Consider the following 24,584-nt stretch of genomic DNA (forward strand, 5'->3'; position numbering starts at 1 on the left):
GCACTCGACCAGGAGTATGGCGGCCTCCAAGGCTTTCAACTTGGGTGTGGCCTTGCAGGACATTTGTGCTGCGGCGGGCTGGTCCTCTCCGCACACTTTTGTCCGTTTTTACAACCTAGACCTGGCATCTACCCCAGGTTCCCAAGTTCTCTCTTCGTGATGTGCTCGCAAGATACACACACAGGCAGGGACTTGGTAGTATGGCGCAGTGGGTATTCTCTTTCCCAAAGCGACTTCGACGCAGCTCGAGTTCCTGAAGGGGAACGTCTCTAGGTTACGTATGTAACCATGGTTCCCCGAGGGAACGAGACGCTGCGTCTCTTTGCCATACTCCCTGCATCCCTCCAGGCGCTACTTCATCGAAGCTGGTTTGCGCTCTGCCGGATGCGCTTTTATACTTTCTGGTGCTTACATCACCCCGCTCATGACGTCTCGCTACTCCATTGGACTGATTTGACACGTGCTTCAGAACGCGGTCACGCAAGGGCGTTCCCAAAGCGACTTCGACGTTTTTGTATCTATCTGTTAATGAGGGATTTGTGGGCAAAAATGTTTTTAGATTTGTGGAGTAAAATTATAGTTTTCATTTTTAAGTGAAAACATAAAATTAGACCCGGAGTGGCATGTTGTTACTAGTGTTATTGTTTTTTAATGTAATAGATATTTTAATGGGGTTATTATTCAGTATTTCCATTAATTAGATGCACATTCTAGACATCTTTGCTTTTTAAAACATATAGGCTAATTAAGTGAAATCATTTGCATTCATGGAGTTTATAGTATAAAGTGAAAAAGTGAAGTGGCCAAGTATGGTGACCCATACTCAGAATTTGTGCTCTGCATTTAATCCATCCAACTTATTCACTCCCCCACCGAGAATTCCTGCCGGACTTGAGACTTGAACCCACAACCTTCGGGTTACAAGTCCGACTCTCTAACCATTAGGCCACAACTGCCCCATATCTTCAATTACAGTATGGTAAATATGTAAATATTAATTCATATTCTGTATATAGAATAAATTTACCAGACAAATTTACTGGGATTCTGCTTTGTTTGTCATCAATTACTCAATTATTCAACTAAATTTTCAAAATACAATTTTAAATAGAATAGCTGATTTAATATTTTACAATGGGTATTTATTATTTGTGCTAACCAGGTTTTGACCCTGGCTTTGACCACGATTTTTAATATTTCCTTCTTGCAGTATTTGATCAGAGTACCAAAAAAAAAAAACATTTAATTGGATTAAAATAACTGAATTAACAATACAAAATAGCAATGTTTATTTCGTAGGAGTACTACTGTTTTTGTGTAATATCACATTCTATTTCCTCATTGAATATTGTTGTGGTAGGCACTAGGCAGTATACAGTACATTATTATTCCATTCTGAACATCTCTTGATTAACATTCTGCTTGTTCTGTGTTCTGTCTCTGAGTGTTTTCTATCATGGCCAATCTCACTCATTCTGTTTTTTTCCCCCTTTTCTTTTCTTTTCTTTTCTTTTCTTTTCTTTTCTTTTCTTTTATTATTATTAGTTTTTTACTCTAGCAATTTCCCTTTCATACCTCCCCCCCATTCATTTTTAATTGTGTTCATCTGCATATTGTTCTGGTGAAACCAAAAATACATATTTCTTCTCTCCTCAGGGTGCTGTGAACAGAAATTTGAAGTTGTTGATAATTTCCTCTCCACTTTGTCAAAGATAAGAACCAGCTGTCAAGGATTTTGAAGCCAGCAGCAAAAGTTTTGGACAAGCTGTTCAGCCTATTGTGCTGTGCCGTTGTGCCTTTACTTGTCAACTGAGGTCAGAGAATGAAACTTTTCCAGTGGTTTGGAAGTCTGTCCCTCTTCATACTCGATTGGCTTTATCTTGCATGATTGTGCACAGATAATTCTAATAAAAAGGTAAAGATGTTTGAAATTACACGTATTAATAACCTGAGGAAGTCTTTGGAAACGGATTGTGTGTACCTGAGACGTTCGAAAATGTACAGTCCTAGCTGTGCTCTAATTTGAATTTCCTCATTAGCAAAAGATAATTAGTGAACATGGAGCCAACTTGCTTATTATGTGTGGGACAGACCGCTGGTATATACTGTCAGATGGTACGTAGAGAGGGAGATAATGAGAGCCAGACTGCATTCTGTTGGTAGGGATGGTGCACAAAACAGTTCAAGTCTTTGTTTTCCCTGAATATATTTCCAAAATAATGACTTAGTTTGAGAGAGTTCACGAAGGAATTTAAAGTTCAATAAAGGAGTCTCAGTGTCAAGAGGAATCAAGATCTGCAAAGAAAAATGCAGTTATTTTGTAAGAGAACTGAGGCGTACTTTCAAAGTTTTCTCCATGCAGAGTTTAAAAATTCTAATTTGGTAAAGCTTGTGAAGATTATATATAATGCGTATATATAAAGCACACATACAAACAAACAGATTTGTTCAATTACATTTCTTGTACTTTTTGTTCCGCCGTTTACCCTTTTACTCTCTTTAAGGATGCTACATAAGAACAAAACACTGTTACAGAGGAGGAAGATGTGGAGCAGAGAATAAAAGCGGGACAGTGGCTGCTGTTTTCATGAGTTTTGTCCATGTAATTGGATATTTTGGAGGGTCAGTGCAGTAACAGTCATGAAGGTCTGCTGCACAGAAACTTGTGCATATGTATTTTGTGCCATGAGAGTTTGAAAATGTCAAATACATCCGGAGTCAAACCGTGAATGTGAGCAACAAAACAAAACCTGCTTTTGTATAGAGTTTTGTTGATTACAACAGAATCACTCTTGTTTTGTTGTGTCATGCCATGTCAAATATATACTTATTCAACAGTACTTATTCAAAAATAGAGTTTTGGATGCAGCCTATTTGGCAGAATCTGACATTGATAAGTACAGTGGTTCTCAATCCTGGCCCTGAAGTACCCCAGCACTGATCATTCTGGATGTCTCCTTTATGCATCACATCTGATTGATATCACAAGTTTATTAGTAGTGGCTCAAACAGGGAAGTCAAGTCAAGTCACATTTATTTATATAGCGCTTAATAATACAGATTGCGTCAAAGCAGCTGCACAGTAATAAATGGGAAAATAACAATAGGTTACTGTCGTAACCCCGGTTCTCTGAAACATCGAGTGGAGAGATCCACCTATGGGGAGGGCATTCGCGCGAGGCGAATAGATCTACGGTTGCCTGTCCGAATCTCATCCATATCAAGCCCACTATCTGAGGGTGAAGGCGCCAATCTCCGTAGAGTGGGTTCCCCCTCGATAGAAGGTCCGCGCCTCTGTTCAGAATGCCTGGAACATGAGTCGCGCGTAACGACAGGAAAAACCGCCTGCTACACACTAAAAGCTTGTGAGCTAGAGCGTGAAGTTTTGATGAGCGCAAACCGCCCTGGCGATTGATATATGCTACCGCTGTGGTATTGTCGCAGCGTACGAGCACATGATGCCCCTGCAGGCGAGGCAGAAAATAATTCTATCTTCGATTTGGCTATGATGAGCCAATCGTCTAAGTATGTTAAAATCCACAGACCTGACATTCTCAGAGGAGCTAAGCCTGCCTCCACACACAGAGAAAAAGTCCTTGGGCTTAGGGCGAGCCCAAACGGGAGGACTGTGAATTCGTAACATATGCCTTGATAGGTGAAACGAAGAAACTTTCTGTGTGGCGGATAAATGCTTATGTGGAAAAACGCATCTTTCAGATCGACCGATGTGAACCAGTCGTTCTGTTTTATGGCGCGGGTCAGAGTGCCGTGGGTTAACATTCTGAAATTGTATTTCCTCAAATGTTTGTTCAACACTCTTAGGTCCAAAATGGGGCGGAGAGAACCGTCCTTCTTTGGAACCAGGAAATAACGAGAATAAAATCCTTGATTTATCAGATTGGGGGCCACCACCTAAATCGCTCCCTTTAATAGAAGGGAAGAGATTTCCTCATTCAGAATGTGAACGGCGCTCTCCTCCGTGTGAGAGGAAAGAACGCCATTGAAATGCTGGGGTTTTATTACAAACTGCAGTCTGTAGCCCTGCATTAAAGTTCACATCACCCACTCGGGATCCGAAACAGTCTGCCAGGCCGACTCGTAACTCGCGAGTGTCCCCACCAGAGCCAGAGAAGCGCTGGCATTCTCTCGTGCGCCCAGTTTGCTCATTTGTGATGCAATGGCGCCCTCTAGTGGACAGACCAGGGGCGACATGCAGGGGTTCAGAGAGATGTTCTCTCTCTGCAGAGAGATGTACTCTCCCTGAAACGAATTCATATGATTCGTTTGTTTTATTGTGTTCTTTGTGTTTTTTGTGTTGGGGAACACAGGGGCCGAAGCCTTTATTAACTGGGTGAGGGGAACAAAGTATGTGCCAGCAGTGATAAATCCAACCCAAGCTGTGAAGTGCAGAGATCGCGAGAAGCGAATGACAACTGGAGAATAGCGTCGCGTGCAGGCCTTATATGCTCTCAGGTAAGGGGGTGGGGCCTTACCTGGCATTGGCTGCGCGCTTCTGTCTGTCTAGCCAGACTTGGTGCAATTGGATGCTTCTGCAGAGGTCAGGTATGGATGCCCTTCCCATAAGTGGATCTCGAACACGAGATGATGAAAGAGAACAGTGTTAATGTTGCAAAATTCATCAATTATTAAACAAATTTGATTCAGCTAAAAAGCAGCTCTACAGAAGCCAACAGTGTCATTATCCAGCTTCAGTTTAAGTTTTGCTCTCATCTGATAAAATTTTATAATATTATTAAATATGAATTGTCTTTTAAACCCATGGGGAAACATACAAAATGTGCAGTGCTGGAGTTCTCCAGGACCAAGGTTGAGATCCCCTGGACTACAGAGATGGATAATATTGAACTTTACATCATTTTTTTTTAGAACTTATACTTGCTAAATGGAGCCAGAATATGTGTGCCATTACAAACAAAATGGAATACAAACCGTGCAATGTATTAAAGTAAATGTAATGCAGTAAACTGACCCAGTTTAACATGTGTATATGTATTAGTTAATAAACGGGTGTAGAGAGAGTGTGTGTACTGGTATTCCCTACATTATGGGGACCAAATGTTCTCACAAGGATTGTGATCCCAGTAATTTTTTACCTTTTTGGTCCCCATGTGGAAAACAGCTTATAAATCACACAGAATGAAGTTTTTTGAAAATTTAAAAGTGCATAAGGTTTTCTGTGAGGGGTAGGTTTAGGAGTAGGGGTAGGGTACAGTATAGTTTGCACAGTATAAAAAACATTACATTATGGAATGCCCCCATCAAACATGGAAACCAGTGTGTGTGTGTGTGTGCGTGTGAAGAATACACTCACCCAGAGCAGGTTCAGCACAATCCTTATACTGTTCAGGAGTGCAGTACGGAGAATCACCTAGAAATGAGAGGAAAACAAAGAAACAGAAAAAATTAAGTGTCAAAGAAAAGTTATTCTTTATTCAGCCTTCTTAAATTAATAATGAATCACTGGGAACATGTTCTGAGTAGGAGAAAAACAGATCCAACCTTATCCCAGCCAAACTCAGCAGCACGACAAGGAAATAAACAGCTGGGAGTGCATGTGTGTGCATTGGAATAGAGTTTTGTGCACGTCTACACTTGCTCTTGGCTAAAATGTATCAGACGTATCCTGAATGTACATCACAGGGCAGTCACAATCAGTTAATGAATCTATAATTACAGTATTAGAGCAGGGTGCCTGTGTGAATGAAGGACTAATCATCTATGAGATAATTGTCCTGTCTTGAGTGCCAATTGAAGTAGCAGGAGGTTGAGGTTGGCGCCTATGGGTTAGAATTAATATGAAATTATATTTAAAAAAAAAAAAGAAGTCCAGTTTTATCAGATAGGTGAAAATGGAGACCATATAGTGTCATTAAAAGAGACCAGTTTAAAATGAAAATGACTGCAGCACTAACTTTAAAGATCAGCTATTATGGGAGAGCATACATTGGCATTAAGAATGGGACATAAAGGGCACTAAGTCACAATGAAAAGTTCATGAAATCATATTATGAAATCATGGAAATATATTGCGTATTTAAAAAGACCATTTAGCAACAGTTAAAGATGACTATTTATCAATGGGCCAAAATGACTTTTTTTTTATCAGTGAAATTAAATTAAAATGGAATGTTTCTGAAGAAATTAAGTTTCATTTTGCGGAGAGATCGTCCATACTTCTCAAATTATACAATATGTCAAGTTCAGTCACAGTTGATGCTTACAAGCCCTTGCTGTCAGTTTGTGGGCTTGTTCCAAACCACCTTTGACCCACAGACAACTGAATTCATTTCTATACTCTGACCTCTTCTAAACAAGTTCAGTCAGTTTTTGCTCGGCTGCCAAATGCAAACCACAAATGCACAAGGTATCAAGTTATCGCTACACACAGCCCAATGCTGACTTGCTTTCCGCCAGAATATGAAACGTACGTACGATTATGTATATTGGTTATTATTATTATTATTACAACCATTATATGCACACTTTTTTTTTGATACTTAGGCAATATTTTGTGTAAAATGACAATTTCTGAAACTGAAAACTGAAATTGAAATGTACTGTGTAGAAGTAAGAGAGGATGAGCATGAAGTAAAAGGTTAGTTTCAAGCACTGCTAGGGTTGGACGTACCAGGCATGTAGACCATTCTGCAGTTGCAGTTCTCTACGATGTAGCGCGTCTCACACTCAATGCGACAGGCAGACACGCTGTACACCTGAAAGAGGCCTGAATCCAGGGCTCTGGACACACACTCACCCCACGGAGGAGGAAGGTATGTCAGCTAAAGGAGAAGAAAACATTATAATGCATTAGACAGACTGATTAGCATATGTATAAAATTCACATGTAGCATTGGTAATAAAGGTTTTTTTTTTACTCAAGTTAAACAAGTACACAAGTACTTATACTTGGGGGGAATAAAAAAAGTACAGTACTTTTGACAACACCAGTGGTCAATGCAAATCTCCACCAATTAGTTTCATACTCTGACGGTATATCCACAGAGCATTCACAGTCAATTGCCTAAGCTCTAATGTCATATTTCACACACAAAAAACAATCTGCCCTGGAAGAAAACGGTACTGGGCTGATACAACGAGTGATTTTGAGCCAGAACTAATTTGTTATTAGTTACTATTGTTCTGAATTAAATGGATTGGCATTAGAGTTCTGAGTGAATAAACTAGATATTCACAAGCAAAACTGTATTTTCCAGTAATGCCTGTTTTGACCGTTTCTGCTTTCTGAACAATTGTTCACAGAAATTGCTACATAATTAATTTTCATGTATTTCCTCTATTATTGCTGTATATCTCAAAATTGCAAGCAAAAACAAAATAAACTGTCAAGTCAAAGTTTATTTAAAAAGCATCAACAAAAGTTGAAAATCAAGAATTAAAAAAATTGTAACACTTTACAATGAAGTTCTATTTGTTACCATTAGTTAGTTAGTTATTATTAAGTAGCAATCAAAAATACTTCTAAAGCATTTTTAATTTCAGTAAATTTCATCATTTACTAATACAGTACATTATTAAAATTCAAACATTTTATCTGTTAATATTAGTTAATGGACCTGGGCTAACATGAGCTTACAATGAACAATTCAATTTTTATTAACTATCATTAACAAAGATTAATAAATAATTTAGCGAATATATGGCTCATTAATGTTATTTAATGCATTAACTATTGTTAACTAATGGGACCTTATTGTACCAAAGAAATTATTTCACTTAAAACTATATAAGCTACAGAACTAAAGAGTAAAGACAGGATTTTTGGGAAGATTCAAAAATATCATCTGTTGTCTGTTGCTTTTCATTTGACATCAAATCGATCAGGCAGTCTCTTCCTGTCTAAGTGGGAGGTTCTTAACAAGACTAACCCCCTAATACTAGACATGTCTGCTTGCTGAATAAATTAATAATAAATATTCTATCCTCTGGATATTTCTATAATGGCATCTGTAGCCAAAATTGGTGCAAAGCTTAATCTATGCAAGTCCAAAACCAGGAAAAAGCCAGGAAAACATTAGAGTACAAAAAAAAACAAAAAAACAATACTCAAATACTCAGTGCACACCACATAACAATCCTCAGAAAAAAGTGAATTAGTTCCAATTTGGCACACAAAGCTCACAGCATCTCTACCTTCTGTTCTGTGCAAGAGTGATGAACAATTGTATGAATTTATTATAAAATAATAATTAAAAGTTTGCTTTACAGAGGTCTTTGTCTAAGGAATTTACATAGACACAACAAGCCTATTTTGTCAGATGCAGCAACAGGCGTCCTGCTGGCATGTGTCCACTGCTTACTGTGTTACAAACAACTTCTACCACGATCACAATCCGCAATCCTCCATGAGCAAACACCCTGAACTGGTTCTCGTATCAATAAACCTGGCAGTAGATGGATGGGGAAGGCGGCAGGGAGGGAAGGGTTTGAATGTCAAGGGAGAGAGAAATATGGAGCAGGGTTAAGGATTTAAGAGGGAATGACAAAAGAGATCCTAAACAACAAGGGGAAGAGACATGGCACATGAAAATGGCAGGTGAAGAGGAGGAGGAGTCCATCTGCCCCAAAACAATAGGTTGCCCACATCCACACTTCTCCGAGCATATATTACCCACGCTTCCATGCAGGTCAGCTTCATTTAGTCTCAACGGGAGACATCATGGGTAATGCGGTTGTAGGATATCAGACCGAATCAGACAATCTAAGATTTGGTCAAAACATGGTTGAAACATGAGGAGCCGTTTAAGACCAAAAGAGCCAAATGTGAATAATGAGCTGATTTGGAGGGGATAAGAAGGGACATAATCTCTTTCCAACTGCGTCTGGAAACAACTGAGCATCAGGCACAGATTGAGGAACCGATTTCACGCGGCTGCTGATGGGGAAAATAGATATCTGACAGGCAAATTAAATTTGTCAGTGGAGATAAAATCAAAGCTATTTTGGCATGGAAAGACTTTAAAAGGCCTGTCGTCTTACCTCTGCTCTGGGAATAAAAAATAAACCCAGCATCCAGATCTGACGCTGGGTATCACAGGGGAAACACTGACAAAAGCCAGCTGCAACAAACAATATCTTTAAAACAAACTCAATGTTAGGTTCTTTAGTAAACAGCCTTATAATAACCTCATTTGCATTTCTCCAGTGTTCCTTCAGAGGTATTGTAGCCTATATACTCGCTTTGAACTGTATGGAAAAGAAGCTTAATTAAGTATTTCTGAAAGTGTATGAAATCATAATTTATGTGTATTACTAGCTGTGATTGCATCAGTAATTCAAACATCAAAGGATAAAAAAAAAAAAATATATATATATATATATACACACACACATACATACATACATACATACATGCATACTATTAAATTTACACTATTTATATACTAGATAGTTATTAAAAGGTTTTAAAGATTACTACTAAGAAAAAGCCCCCAAATGTTACCTTATTGTAGCAGATGAGAAAAAATACATATGCTTCAGAAATAAATATATAATTTGCTGTATATATCTTTTTAAATCACTGAACAGGAGTAATTCCAGTTGAACACTGTTTTTCAGTGTATCGCTCAATTTAAATATTTTGTGTCAAAAATACATGTCAAGCCCTTCCATTCTGAATTCAATTCTGTAATAGTGATATAACTAATAGCATTACTTTTGAATGAATTCATTTTTATTGCATTTTTTTTCCAAATTAACCACACCATTATATGTTAAATTGATAGCTCTAATTATTACACATCAGTTTTTACAATAAGTTCTCACTATTAACATTACAAATACGAACAAGGTTGTTTTTAATTCAATCAGTCAATTGAGTTGTAGAAAATGCTGATGGATCATTTACATAAATTATTCATTAATGATTAAGACAGTGAGAGTGTAAATCAGGGTTCTGCCCTTCAAACTGACCTTCCCTTCCAGCATCAGCATGTGTGTGTGTGTGTGCGCGCAGCTCATAATTGCTCTATCTGTGATCACACTCATTTAACTCTGAGGGTAGATACTTTATATACTACCTTCTGTCACTAAGTAGCTCTACTGAACCCACAAGCTTACTGATCCAGTGTGTCCCAAATACATTTCTGAAAAAACTTACACTGCTGTTCAAAAGTTTGGGGTCAAGTATTTTTTTTTTTTATGAAAAATAATACTTTTATTCAGCAAGGATGCATTAAATTTTTCAAAAGTGAAAGTAAATGCTTTTACATGTCCAAAACAAAAAAACAATAAATAAATAAATAAATAAATTTTCCATTCTTTAAAAGAATCCTGAAAAAAGTATCAAAGTCTCATAATAATAATAATAATAATAATTTTACTGTATTTTTATCAAATAAATACAGCCTTGAACATAACTTTAAAAAAATATTTAGAAATCTCACTGGGACAACTGGGCAACTGGGACAGAGAGTTAAGCTCTCTTGTTCAAATGTATACTGTTTCACAAAGCTGTGCAGGCAGTAAAACTTCTTTCTGCTACATGTATGTTCACTGCAGTTTCTTCAAAATGAAGAAAATCATTTTTTTTGTCAAAATAAAGAGAAACATGGATTTATGTGTTCTCAAACGTGTTTTATGGAGCAGCTAAAGTTTCTGCTAACTCTGTTTTTTATCTTAATAACAAAAGATAAAGATAAAGTTGTTCCTGATTTTGTGAAGATACATGAATATGAAGGATGGTAGTCCAGTTAAATTCTACACAAACCATTTCACATCCATGACACAAATATTTTTGATTAAATGATAACAACAAACCATTCCCAAACTAGTTTAAACTCGATTCATACCATACTTTAACACAGCTTGAACTGATAAAACCTGAAAACAATTTTAATATTCTACAGCAAATTTATCATAGTGGCCATGGTATTAGCAAAAGTTATGTAATTGAATGCTGGGAATGACAGTTTGTTTCTTCAAACTAGTCTGAAGACCTAATTTAGCGTGTTTACTGGCAGAGTGTTAGGGGGTTTACTCTGCCAGAGGGATCACTAGAGACAATCCCAAATGGAGGAATGAGGGATGAGATAGACAGGAGGGAGTGGAAAAATGTATCCCGCTGCTGGATGTTTTTAGTTTTTTTTAAGCCTAAAGTAAAGTTAATTAACCAGTGCTAACTTTACAGAGCTCCCAGCTGAGTTGAAGCACAAGAGAGGAATGAAAAGGCATTTCTGAGAGGAAAATGTCATTCAGACTCAATCTGTGAACTCAAGACTCTTCAATCAAATGAAAAGCCATTGCAACCCACCCTACAAGCTGCATTCATATGCATGGCTTTAGAAATTGGCCACATTCACCTTGTTTGTTCTTTTTCTCCTTCTCTTTGGGTCTTTTGTAATGGGTTTCTTGCAACACTGCATCAGCGAGTCATTACAGCCCCTGGCTAGGACATCAGGGTTAATGATAATTAGCTGGAGATACATCCTCCTGGTCAGAGGATATTTAAAAAACAAATCAAGTGCATTTTCTCACAATCTAAAGGAATGTTCTATTCCTGTGTTTATCTTGGTTTAAATATTAATTTGTTCTGTTAATGTAAATTTCCAAAATTAATGGAATGATTAAAGTCCCCATGAAATCAAAATGAAAGTTTTTTGGGTGTTAGTATCAATATGTTAGTCTTAAGGTTATCTATAAGGCAGTGTGCTCCAAAACAGTGACAAAATTCGCATTTAGAAGATATAAGCATTCAAAGCTTGCAGTTCGTCACTTCCGCCAAAACGGCTCAACGTTTTTTTTGACGTCACATCGTATTTCAGCTTCTCATCAAACTTTGTCCAATCAAATGCTCTCTAGAATCCGAAGCGCCCGCCCCCTACACTATAAAATAGACGCTGAAGCCGCGGCTGAAATCGGTCACTTGTCCACAGAATTAGTATTTTCTGTACAGTGAATGGCACGTAGTGCACTATATAGGGGACAGGGAATGATTCAAACAGTGTAAATATGCTTTCCATTGAGGAAAAAAATAAGTCTGGTTTCGCGCTGTGTCATGCTAACCACCGCACCGCACACACACTCTGCTCCGGTCCAGAGACACGATAGCACGGAGCGGATCACATGTGCGAGTTGGCGTAGACCACAAAATGTATCGGAGCTATTTGAATTCTACACAGAATGCTATTTTATAGCAATATGGATGAGATTGTGGCTGGCATACCCTGTCAAATGTGACTTTACGGAGCTCAACGGCTCTGAACGGCTCTAGCCCAAGCTGTGAATATAAACGAACGCTATTGGCCATTTTAAAAAGGGGCGGGGCTGCTTGATATGTCCCGCCCTGTCTTCCTGTTTCAGTTAAAATGACGTCAACACAGAGTAACGCTGCGTGTTTCTAAGCATTTCAGGGGACCTTTAAGTTAAGACCATGACCCAAATGACTTTAAGGTAAAAAGGTAATGAAATGTAATGTTCAGACAAATAATGCTTGGATTTGAAGGATAATTTCATTTTATGGTCCATTTTTACAGCACATCTGAAGGGCAAAACAGAAAGAGAGAAATATTCATTGAACATGTAAGCACAAGCTGTGCTCTCAGTGCATTCTGGGAGTAATTGAGACACAATCCCCAAAATATCTATCGATCAAAGATTGTTATTATCCCAAAATAAACAATATTCTTTCTGAATTCAATTAATGTTCAACAACTCAAAACTAAGCTGAATGTGCAGAGAGAGATTTATAGCATCCTGCCATGTCTTGAGGGACAACCAGGCCTGCAAAAGAACAATAAATGAATGTGTTGTTGAAAATGGTCTCCCTGACACACATGGTGGACTGGCCATAAAGAGCACTGGGACTTTTCCCAGTGGGTCAGCCAAGTTGTCAAAACCAAGTTTGTAACAAATGGTTTAAGGGAAAAAGTTCTGATTTTGTCAGGCTGGCTCATTTGTTCAACAGGGAGGTTTAGTATTTCAGCTGATCTTTCCGGCACATTCACAACCAAACACTAACCACACTACAGTCTTGTTACAACTACTACCAAACATCTTGTGCTGTTCCCCAACAATACTTACACTATAAACACAAGAATGTGAATCTGGACAACAAGCAACTGAAGTTCACTGTAAATACAAACGATTGTGGTCAGCATGATTTTTTTCTTTATTTTTCCTTTTCTTTCCTTTTTTTTAGTTATATATATATATATATATATATATATATGCACCCCCCCCCACACAAAATAAAATAAAATAAATAAATACACTTTAAATTGTAATGTTTCACAATATTACGGTTTTACTCTATTTTTGATCAAATAAATGTAGCCTTGGTGAGTATTGTTACAAATGAGGCTCCCACACTACGTCTCTCGCACCACCAGAGGGAGCCTTCACCCGAGTATTAACCACCTCATTTGGACTCAATTTCCCATCAGCCTTCATACCTGGAACTGATCACCCTGCACCTGTCTTCAATTATCTCACACACTCACACACCTATTTAAGGCACTCTTATCTGCTCTTCAGTGCGAAGTCTTGATTTGCCCCGGTGATCATTTCTGAGCGTTTTCTGTTATTCTACCTGCCTGTGTATTGACCTGGACTGTTTATTCTCGTTTTCTGATTCTTGCTGCCAGCCCCGACCCCTTTAGCCTGTTTATCTACTGTGTTTGCTCGCCGCCGGCCCCGATTCTCTGCCCGTTCTCTGGATTACGTCTACTGTTGGTTATCCTATACTACTACTGTTTACTGCCCTGCCTTGTACTGCTTTTGTCTAATAAACTGCAGATGGATCCTCAAGCTACTGACTCGTCACAGAAGACTTCGCCAAACAGTGATTCAGCAGCTATCATGCAACTCTCGTCAGAACTATCTGCACAAGCCAACCAACTTGCCATGCACCAGCATCAACTAACTCACCTAACCACTTTAACGGAGGAACTGGTGAGAGCCGTACAGGGTCTGAGTCGGTCACCCACAGAACCAGCAGCTGCTCAAATCAGTGCCCCGGTCACCATGACGACCAATTCACCACCCATGGTGAGCCCTCGTCTGGCTTTCCCGGATAAGTTTAACGGTGATCCGACCAAATGCAAAGGATTCCTGCTACAGGGTTCACTGTTCGTCAATCAGCAACCCACCTTATACCCCACGGACTCAAGTAAGATTTCATTCGTAAGCTCCTTGCTTACCGAAAAGGCTTTGGATTGGGCCACCACTGTCTGGAGAATGGATGGGTCAGTCTTTCCCTCGTTTGACATTTTTTTACAACGTTTTAAAGAAGTATTCGAACATTCAGCTGGAGGAAGGAGCGCAGGGGAGCAGCTTCTGACTCTGAGTCAAGGGAGAGGAACGGCAGCCGAATACGCTCTCACCTTCCGTACACTCGCTGCTCAAACTGAGTGGGTAGAGGACACATTAAAGCTGCTCTTTCGGCGGGGATTGAATCTGGATTTGCAAGATGAGCTAGCCTGTCGCGATGAGGGGAGAACTCTAAATGAATTAATTGACTTCAAACGTTCCAAACTGATAACCTGGTGCGCTTATGCCGACCCGCTCGAACAACGCAACTCACACCATCGTTTCCTGCTACCAGCACGGAACCAATGCAGCTGGGCTACACTCACCTGTCTCCTGAGGAAGGAGAACACCGAATTCATCTCCACTTGTGCATGTACTGTGGTCAATCCGGTCATCTCAAGTCATCGTGCCCCATTCGACCCACCGCAGCTAATTCAAAAACGGTGAGTTCACTCGTCCAGCACAAATATTCCACTTCCTGTGTCAGAATTCCAGTAAAATTGTTTATCGGCAGCAAGATTGTGTCAGTTGAGGCTTTATTAGACTCTGGGGCAGCGGGCAATTTTATGTCTAAATTTTATCACCTCGCTCTAACCCCACGTACTTCTCATTTGGCAGTGGAGGCGCTAGATAGCAGACCTCTCGGAGGGGGAAGAATCACTAACATCACCGATGAATTACAGATGCAAATCGGCGTATTGCACCACGAGACCCTCAAATTTTATGTCATCAGTTCTCCAAATCATCCTCTGATCCTCGGTCTACCCTGGCTACGTAGACACAATCCCTACATCTCTTGGAGGGAGGGTGAGATCACACAGTGGAGCCCCGCCTGTCACAATCACTGTCTCACTCACGACTCACCAGTACCAGTCAGCACCATCACCCTCACCAGGGAGAGCCCAGAGATTCCCGGACTTCCCCTTGAGTATGCTGATCTTTCTGAGGCATTCAGCAAAGTAAAGGCCTCTCGACTTCCTCCTCACCGCTCCTGTGACTGCTCTATTGAGCTAATACCTGGCAGCATACCTCCCAAAAGTAGAATATTCCCTTTGTCTCAACCCGAGTCAGAAGCCATGAAGAAATATATTGAAGAGGAACTAACAAAAGGCTTCATCAGACCCTCTACCTCACCTGCTTCAGCTGGCTTCTTCTTTGTGGAAAAAAAAGGACGGCAGTCTCCGACCATGTACCGATTATCGGGGTCTCAACGACATCACCATCAAGTTCCGATACCCACTTCCTTTAGTGCCTGCCGCCCTAGAGCAACTCCGCCAAGCCAAATATTTTACCAAGCTCGATCTGCGCTCCGCATATAATTTGATTCGCATTAAGGAAGGCGATGAGTGGAAAACTGCATTTTCCACATCCACTGGGCACTATGAGTACTGCGTTTACTTGATGTGGGCCGAGTATGCTCAGAACTCTCTTCAAAAACCTGCCACTGGTCTGACACCTTTCAGATGCGTACTGGGCTACCAACCACCTCTTTTCCCCTGGTCAGGAGAACCTTCGAATCTTCCCTCAGTCACGGAATGGTTACGGCGCAGTGAGGAGACCTGGAATCGAGCACATACTCATCTACAACGAGCCGTAAGACGGCAAGAGGAACAGGCCAACCGTCACCATCGCCCAGGTCCAGAGTATGCCCCAGGTCAATGGGTGTGGCTATCCACTAGAGACATCCGCCTTAGACTTCCCTGCAAGAAACTCAGTCCTAGGTATGTTGGCCCATTCAAAATTCTAAGACAAATTACGCCAGTTTCAGTCCGTTTAGATTTACCTGCTAACTATCGCATCTCTCCCACTTTTCATGTCTCGCTGTTGAAACCCGCTGGTGGTCCGAGAGAGGGTCAGGAGAATGAGGGAGCCGAGGTCCAGGCGCCTCCACCCATTCTGGTCGACGACGAGGAGGCGTATCAGGTCAGAGAACTACTCGACTCTCGACGCCGGGGCGGTGTACTCCAGTATCTGGTTGACTGGGAGGGGTACGGTCCGGAGGAACGGTCCTGGGTCAACGCTAGGGACATTCTTGACCCCTCACTCACGGAGGAGTTTCATAGGACACACCCGGAAAAACCGGCCCCTCGACCACGAGGTAGACCCCGGCGTCGCTTGCCTTCTCGCGTCAGGAGCCGCTCGCAGGGTGGGGGCTCTGTTACAAAGGAGGCTCCCGCACTACAGCTCTCGCGCCACCAGAGGGAGCCGTCACCTGAGTATTAACCACCTCATTCGGACTCAAACTCCCATCAGCCTTCATACCTGGTACTGATCACCCTGCACCTGTCTTCAATTATCTCACACGCTCACACACCTACTGCAGATGGATCATCAAGCTACTGACTCGTCACAAGTATAAGAGACAATGAATCTTGCCAACCCCAAATATTTGAACGGTAATGTATATTAAACAAAAAAGGCAGCTCTAAGGACACTAAAAAAGTGAGTCTACTCCATTAGCAGCACACTAGTGCCTCTCATAGGCAATAAAGCTAATATATTTAATGTCTAATATTTATTGTACAGTAAAAACATGCTGGAAAACAAATATTTATTGAAACACCAAGCTGCAAAAAGGACTTTTTCTGAACTGAGACTTAACACGAACGAATGCATCAACACAATAACGCCTCTACAGTAAAGCGTCAATGCCTACTTTCACATCATTGCCTCCTTTGCCTGCCCACTAACACCCAGTACATTTTCCTAATGAAGTGCCCGATTGTGTCAGTCACATGTTTGGTTCAGTGCATGTCAGCGTGAATTGTTTGTGAACCTGTAAATAAACGTAGATAAGGGATAATGCTACCTGTTCTACACGAAAATTTGATTTGACTTCAAATTATTTTATCAAGTGAGAAGAAACAGAGATAACAAGAGGAGTGTAACAAGAGACATGAAGCTAGTAGTGTATAAGATTTCCATGGACAACAAGTGAAAAGTTTTAAAAATATTTTCTTTAAACAATTCATTTTTATTTAACACCATTGTATCAGGTTTCTCGTTCAAACATGATTGCATCATGTTAAACTGACTGGCTCAATTCGATGTTTGAACGTGCGTTCAAGTTGCTTTAATAAAAAAGCAACTGCAATGGGTGTGCTAGGGATGTAGTCAATACATCTAACATTATGTGTGTAAAGAAAAGTTATATTTAGCTTGATAGTATGTTATTAGAACTCTTTGGCTAAACTTGATTTAATCATGGACAGTGGCTCCACACAACAGAAACATGTTATCTCTATCCATTATTCTACACATGTTATTATGACAGGGCCAATGATACTTTTCCTATCCAAAGATATCAACCAATTGTAATAATGTACAGACTTCAGACTTGTTAACTGCAAAGAGTAGGATGTCTACACAATTTTAAGGCAAGACGCCACTGGTGTATTTAAAAAAAAAAAAAGATACCACCATAATTCCTCATTTTATTAATAACAGTACATTAAAACAATTGATTTGTATTACAGGATTTCTGAAATGTTACATCTAAACATGAAAATGATGCATTGTTTAATTAAATATGCACTAATTTGCATACATTTCTAGAAGAGAAATCTGAACACATAAAACAAGGACAAGAGTGCTTCAACCAGAATTAAAAGCCTTATCGAACAGATAGGTTTTTAACTTAGACTTAAAAGTAGACACAGAAGAAGCCATTCTAACAGAAATGGGCAAGTCATTCCAGAGTCTTGGGGCAATTGTAGAGAAAGCATGGTCTCCCCTGCACTTCCACCTCGTCTTGGGGATAGACCAGAGTCTCTGGTTAGAAGACCAGAGAGATCTGGTTACATAATGCTCACTCAATAAATCAGAGATGTATAATAGAGCCATACCATTTAGGGATTTATAAACAATAAGTACAATTTTAAAATCTACTCTGTAACGCACAGGCAGCCAGTGTGAGGACCGTAAAACCGGAGTAATATGGTCCCGCTTATGAACCCCCGTCAGAAGTCTAGCTGCCGCATTTTGAACCAATTGTAATCGGGACAAAGCTGTTTGACTAATCCCAGCATAAAGTGAATTACAGTAGTCAAGTTTAGAAGTAATAAAAGCATGAATCACTTTCTCAAAGTTTTTAAAAGAAAGAAAAGTCTTAATTATAGACAGGAGTTGCAATTGAAACAAGGATGATTTCAAACTTCAGATGTTCATCAAATACAACACCCAGATTTTTCACACATTGCTTAACACATGAAGACAACCCACCAAGGTTTGGATTGGGAGCAGTCAAAGAATCCGAGGGTCCAAAAACAACAATTTCTGTTTTATTCTTATTGAATAAAACATTATCAAAATTATCAAAGACTTTTGCTTTCCTGTCCCAAACATATCTTCCATAACAAAAGGTCCATTTGGAATTACTGAAGGCACAGAGGTGCACACACACACACACACACACACACACACACACAAAGGGATAATGCTACCTGTTCTACACGAAAATTTGATTTGACTTCAAATTATTTTATCAAGTGAGAAGAAACAGAGATAACAAGAGGAGTGTAACAAGAGACATGAAGCTAGTAGTGTATAAGATTTCCATGGACAACAAGTGAAAAGTTTTAAAAATATTTTCTTTAAACAATTCATTTTTATTTAACACCATTGTATCAGGTTTCTCGTTCAAACATGATTGCATCATGTTAAACTGACTGGCTCAATTCGATGTTTGAACGTGCGTTCAAGTTGCTTTAATAAAAAAGCAACTGCAATGGGTGTGCTAGGGATGTAGTCAATACATCTAACATTATGTGTGTAAAGAAAAGTTATATTTAGCTTGATAGTATGTTATTAGAACTCTTTGGCTAAACTTGATTTAATCATGGACAGTGGCTCCACACAACAGAAACATGTTATCTCTATCCATTATTCTACACATGTTATTATGACAGGGCCAATGATACTTTTCCTATCCAAAGATATCAACCAATTGTAATAATGTACAGACTTCAGACTTGTTAACTGCAAAGAGTAGGATGTCTACACAATTTTAAGGCAAGACGCCACTGGTGTATTTAAAAAAAAAAAAAGATACCACCATAATTCCTCATTTTATTAATAACAGTACATTAAAACAATTGATTTGTATTACAGGATTTCTGAAATGTTACATCTAAACATGAAAATGATGCATTGTTTAATTAAATATGCACTAATTTGCATACATTTCTAGAAGAGAAATCTGAACACATAAAACAAGGACAAGAGTGCTTCAACCAGAATTAAAAGCCTTATCGAACAGATAGGTTTTTAAATTAGACTTAAAAGTAGACACAGAAGAAGCCATTCTAACAGAAATGGGCAAGTCATTCCAGAGTCTTGGGGCAATTGTAGAGAAAGCATGGTCTCCCCTGCACTTCCACCTCGTCTTGGGGATAGACCAGAGTCTCTGGTTAGAAGACCAGAGAGATCTGGTTACATAATGCTCACTCAATAAATCAGAGATGTATAATAGAGCCATACCATTTAGGGATTTATAAACAATAAGTACAATTTTAAAATCTACTCTGTAACGCACAGGCAGCCAGTGTGAGGACCGTAAAACCGGAGTAATATGGTCCCGCTTATGAACCCCCGTCAGAAGTCTAGCTGCCGCATTTTGAACCAATTGTAATCGGGACAAAGCTGTTTGACTAATCCCAGCATAAAGTGAATTACAGTAGTCAAGTTTAGAAGTAATAAAAGCATGAATCACTTTCTCAAAGTTTTTAAAAGAAAGAAAAGTCTTAATTATAGACAGGAGTTGCAATTGAAACAAGGATGATTTCAAACTTCAGATGTTCATCAAATACAACACCCAGATTTTTCACACATTGCTTAACACATGAAGACAACCCACCAAGGTTTGGATTGGGAGCAGTCAAAGAATCCGAGGGTCCAAAAACAACAATTTCTGTTTTATTCTTATTGAATAAAACATTATCAAAATTATCAAAGACTTTTGCTTTCCTGTCCCAAACATATCTTCCATAACAAAAGGTCCATTTGGAATTACTGAAGGCACAGAGGTGCACACACACACACACACACACACACACACACACACACACACACACACACACACACACACAGAGAGAGAGAATTGAATTTAAATGCTCTTTATTACAAATTCACAAAAACAGTTTACAAAATATAAATCATCACATAGAAAAATAGAAAATTACAGGAAATTTGTGAAAATTAACTCATCTTCAAACACGGAACACAAAACTGCTTTGCTACACCATTTTAGTTCAAAAGACATAAGATCATCCATAGACTTGTAGAAATTAAAATCAATCAGCACTCTAGACTTTACAAGAGTTGAAAACAAGACAGTAACATTTTGTCCAGGTTTCTGTTCGATCCTATTTTTCCTACTTGAGTAAATGGCCAGCTTAGCTTGACCCAAAATAAAATTCAGTAACTGACAATCAACACGTCTCTTCTGCACATACTTGATACCCAAAATAAACGTTTCCTTGGAAAATATTTCATTAAAACAGTCAAAAATATTTCCTAATACAGAAAATAAGGACTTTAGTCTAGAACACGCCATAAAAGCATGAAAGACAGTTTCTCTATTAAAACAAAAAGGGCATTCAGAGCTTACTTCAGGATTTAAAACAGAAATAAAAGCATTGACAGCAATTGCTCCATGGAGAACCCTCCACTGTATGTCCCCTACTCGCTTTGTTAACGGTGGCTTATACAAAATTGACAGAGGGAGAACAGGTGTAAATAAACCATCAATAGTAATCCCCTGCTCGACTAACTCATTAGCTTTGTCTACTGTTTTTAGAAATATGACATTTGCATTATTAATTTTTGATGCCGACAAAATGCACTCATGGCCCACAGCTTCTCCTATAGCCATACAACACTTCTCCACGCTCACCGCAGACGCCACCTTCACTGCATGACGCCGCGTGAGTGTACTCAAAACCCCTGAAACCGGGGCCGCCATGCTTCACCGAATACAGGTAGCACGCGGCCCGGATCAACACACCAACAAAACTATCCTTAACACTAAACAAACAAACAAAACTAAGCTAAACACAGAGAAGAAAAAAAGATGGAAAAGGAAAAGCACAAAATTGCACTCACGCTCAATGCAACTCAAGCTCACCACCACACGCACTCTCCAGACTCACTCAACAAACACTCACGCATGCGCACGAGAGAGAAAGAGAGAGAGAGAGAGAGAGAAGATAACATAAGGTAAGAAAGCAGGAGACCCTGACAGATAACAGAAGCCCAGGCAGAGATGTTGATACCCTCCCTAACCTGTACATTACAGCAGATAAGTGAACACCACCCTTGCACTCTCAGATAACAGCAGGGAGGGTGAAGGCTGCAGACACTCTGACAAACACCACAGATGCATATGCATCATCCACAACAGCTTTAAACTATAGGGATTGCCATGACCAGACTGATGCATTTGACTAAAAAAAAAAAAAAACAAAGAAAAGAAAAGATGAACAAGGTTGTTTATTACCATTTATGCCAGTGATTTTAGAATATTATTGGGCTGCTATGACTAGGAATAAAATGCACACCACCGAAGGCTTGCCAAACAGTCCTAATGTTCATAAACGTAATTACACACCACAACTACAGAGGGCTGAGGTTACTAGTCATTAGCCTGTATTTCAGTTTAACAGCCACCTAAACATAATTAGCATAATCAAACAAAACCAGTAATCAACCGTGAGTGCAATAAACAACAAGGAAGCGGCAAATAAACTTGTAGTCCCTTACCTGTCCAAAAAAAAAAAAAAAAAAAAAAAAAAACGTACCAATGTTATGCTCATGTTTTGTCTTTGTCAATATTTCCATCCTCTGGCTTCAGACCTTCTCTGCTTCTTCAGCCCTACAAGTACTGATTCTCATGTTGTCTCAGCTGGTAAAGCACGATAAGTGTGTGTATAGCTAATTGTCTAATTTTCTCTATTCGCTTCACCAAACTACACTACTGGCAGCCAATGAGCATGAGAATTCTATTTGATGCTTAATGAAACACCGCAGTTTGCAACATTTCAACATGGCAAAATAATGTACATTGGGGGGGACCATACACACTTAAAATGCTTTTTATAGAAAACTATTATGGAGTACAGTACAGTCTCATATGAGTGAGTACAGTCTCATATGAGTGACTGAATGATACACCATTCAGATGACTCTTCACAAAAACAAAATATTTGTGAAACTTTTTGAATTAGCACCAAACTAATTATTAAACATGGAAATCACTCTTTTCTCACAAAAACACGATGCTAGGCTTGTTTTCTGCTCACTGTGGTGAGACTCAGTGAGACTGATTACAAACAAAGACCAGTCAGATTGCCAGCAAGGTCACTGCTAGAGATATTAAAGCCTCACAGCATCAGGACAACAACAACAAAGTAAAACAAAGTGGAGAGCAAAATACCAAAAGAAAAACTAAAAATAAGGTATCATAGTGAGCATAGTGAAAGAGCTTCAAAAAATAATTGGTATGCGTAGACACCTGTCTCACAAACACACGGACACACAAACCATGCGATGGTCCTTTAAGATTGAACACCCTGAGGAGGTTGACGAAATATTAACATTATACATGAAACAGAATAGAAACGTGGAGCAATGAGGAGCGTGAACACATGGGTATGGATTAAAAAGGCCCCATTTACTAACCTGGGCGATCTGGTTTTGGCGGTGTGTCAGCAGTCCTTTGCTGATATGTCAGGATGCATTAGTATTTACACTACCAATGAGATGTGGTGGCATCTGTTTCTGAGTATCGAATGTGATTTGAGCACTGCTTTTACTGAACTCTTGTAATATAGGTTCAACTTAGATGCACGTTAATAACAGGTGTGAATAGGGCTTGAGAGACCAAAATATTTAGGCTGAGGACAAACCTATGAGGTCAAAGCTCACTCACTCTTTGCTCCTGGGTAGCCACGAAGGTCTGAAAGCCTGGGGCGACTCCGAAGCCCAGCTCATGTACAAAGGGAGGCTCTGCCTGACTGTGGATCTGCACCCTCACTCCTGCCTCAAATGCGGTCTCTTCTAAAGCAGAGAAGGAGAGAGAGAGAGAAATAAAAAGATTAGTTTTGCTTCAATGGAGTACAATGGAGGAGTTAAGCGGAAGTAGCCTTGAAGACATTTGTATCTTTAATGCTTTAATTCTTGAAAAAAAAAAGAAAAAAAAAAAAACCCCATCTAGACCACCTAAGCTGTTTCAGCTGGTGACCAGATTTGTTTTATTTCCACCAGATTCACAACAAGTTTGGCGCACGCAAATTTGTTTTTGTCCTTGTAATGCTTGGTAAAGAGTTACCAAGTTCATGAACTTCACGTACATTTTTTGCATTTACCAAGAGCTTGAAAAATCTGACTTTCCAAATTAACTACAATACAGCATTATTGTAAGGTCACTGAATTGCTCAATCATATTTAATTATTTTCACAATGTAACAAAAAAAAATACTCATGTGTTTTCTAATATATACGGGAACATTCTTATACACTACCATTCAAAATCTGGGGGTTTTAAGATTACGTTTTTGAAAGAAGTCTCTTTTATTACAAAACTATGACAATTCAAAATAACTTTCAAATTTTAATATATTTTAAAATATAATTTATTTCTCTGATGCAAAGCTGAATTTTCAGTAGCCATTACGCCAGTCTTCAGTGTCACATGATCCTTCAGAAATCATTCTAATAAGCTGCTCAATAAACATTTCTTATTATCAATGAAGAAAACAGTTGTGCCGCTTAATAGTTTTGGGGAAACTGTTATACGTATATATATATATATATATATAATTTTTAAAATCATACTGGCTCCAAACTTTTAAAAGGTACTGTTGTTAAGATCTTCAGGAGTCTGTGATTTGTGTGTGTGTGGCTTGAGTTGGTTCTAAATTTTATTTCCTCCCATTGCTGTCTCCTCTCACATTATTTTATCAAATTAAAGCCAAAATTATAACTTATAAATTATTAATCCTGATTTCTGTTTGAAAACATTCACATATACTTGTACAGAAATAAGTGTATGAGCAGTTGTCATAAAACATGAAGAATGCAACAAGGTAATCCAAACAGGTTTATTGCAGGTTTTGACAGATATACAGTGGGTACGGAAAGTATTCAGACCCCCTTAAATTTTTCACTCTTTGTTATATTGCAGCAATAAGCTGCTCAATAAACATTTCTTATTATCAATGAAGAAAACAGTTGTGCCGCTTAATAGTTTTGGGGAAACTGTTATACGATCAATTTAATGTGTTCTTGCTGAATAAAGTATA

General features: G+C 39.0%; 1 protein-coding gene across 3 annotated transcripts in view; it reads right to left on the bottom strand.

Moving 5' to 3' along the window:
• LOC107674665 (acid-sensing ion channel 2) overlaps window positions 1-24,584 on the bottom strand; it is a 413,064-nt gene that overhangs the window by 13,889 nt on the left and 374,591 nt on the right. For all 3 annotated transcript variants that reach the window (XM_016468711.1, XM_016468710.1, XM_016468709.1), the window contains 3 exons: window positions 23,213-23,340; window positions 6,650-6,800; window positions 5,333-5,389 (listed from right to left, as the gene is read on the bottom strand). In XM_016468711.1, coding sequence (XP_016324197.1) covers window positions 5,333-5,389; window positions 6,650-6,800; window positions 23,213-23,340 — 336 coding nt within the window. The remainder of the gene's footprint in view (window positions 1-5,332; window positions 5,390-6,649; window positions 6,801-23,212; window positions 23,341-24,584) is intronic.

The sequence above is a fragment of the Sinocyclocheilus anshuiensis genome, unplaced genomic scaffold (assembly GCF_001515605.1).
Source record: "Sinocyclocheilus anshuiensis isolate Anshui unplaced genomic scaffold, SAMN03320099.WGS_v1.1 scaffold152, whole genome shotgun sequence".
Classification (NCBI taxonomy): Eukaryota; Metazoa; Chordata; class Actinopteri; order Cypriniformes; family Cyprinidae; genus Sinocyclocheilus; species Sinocyclocheilus anshuiensis.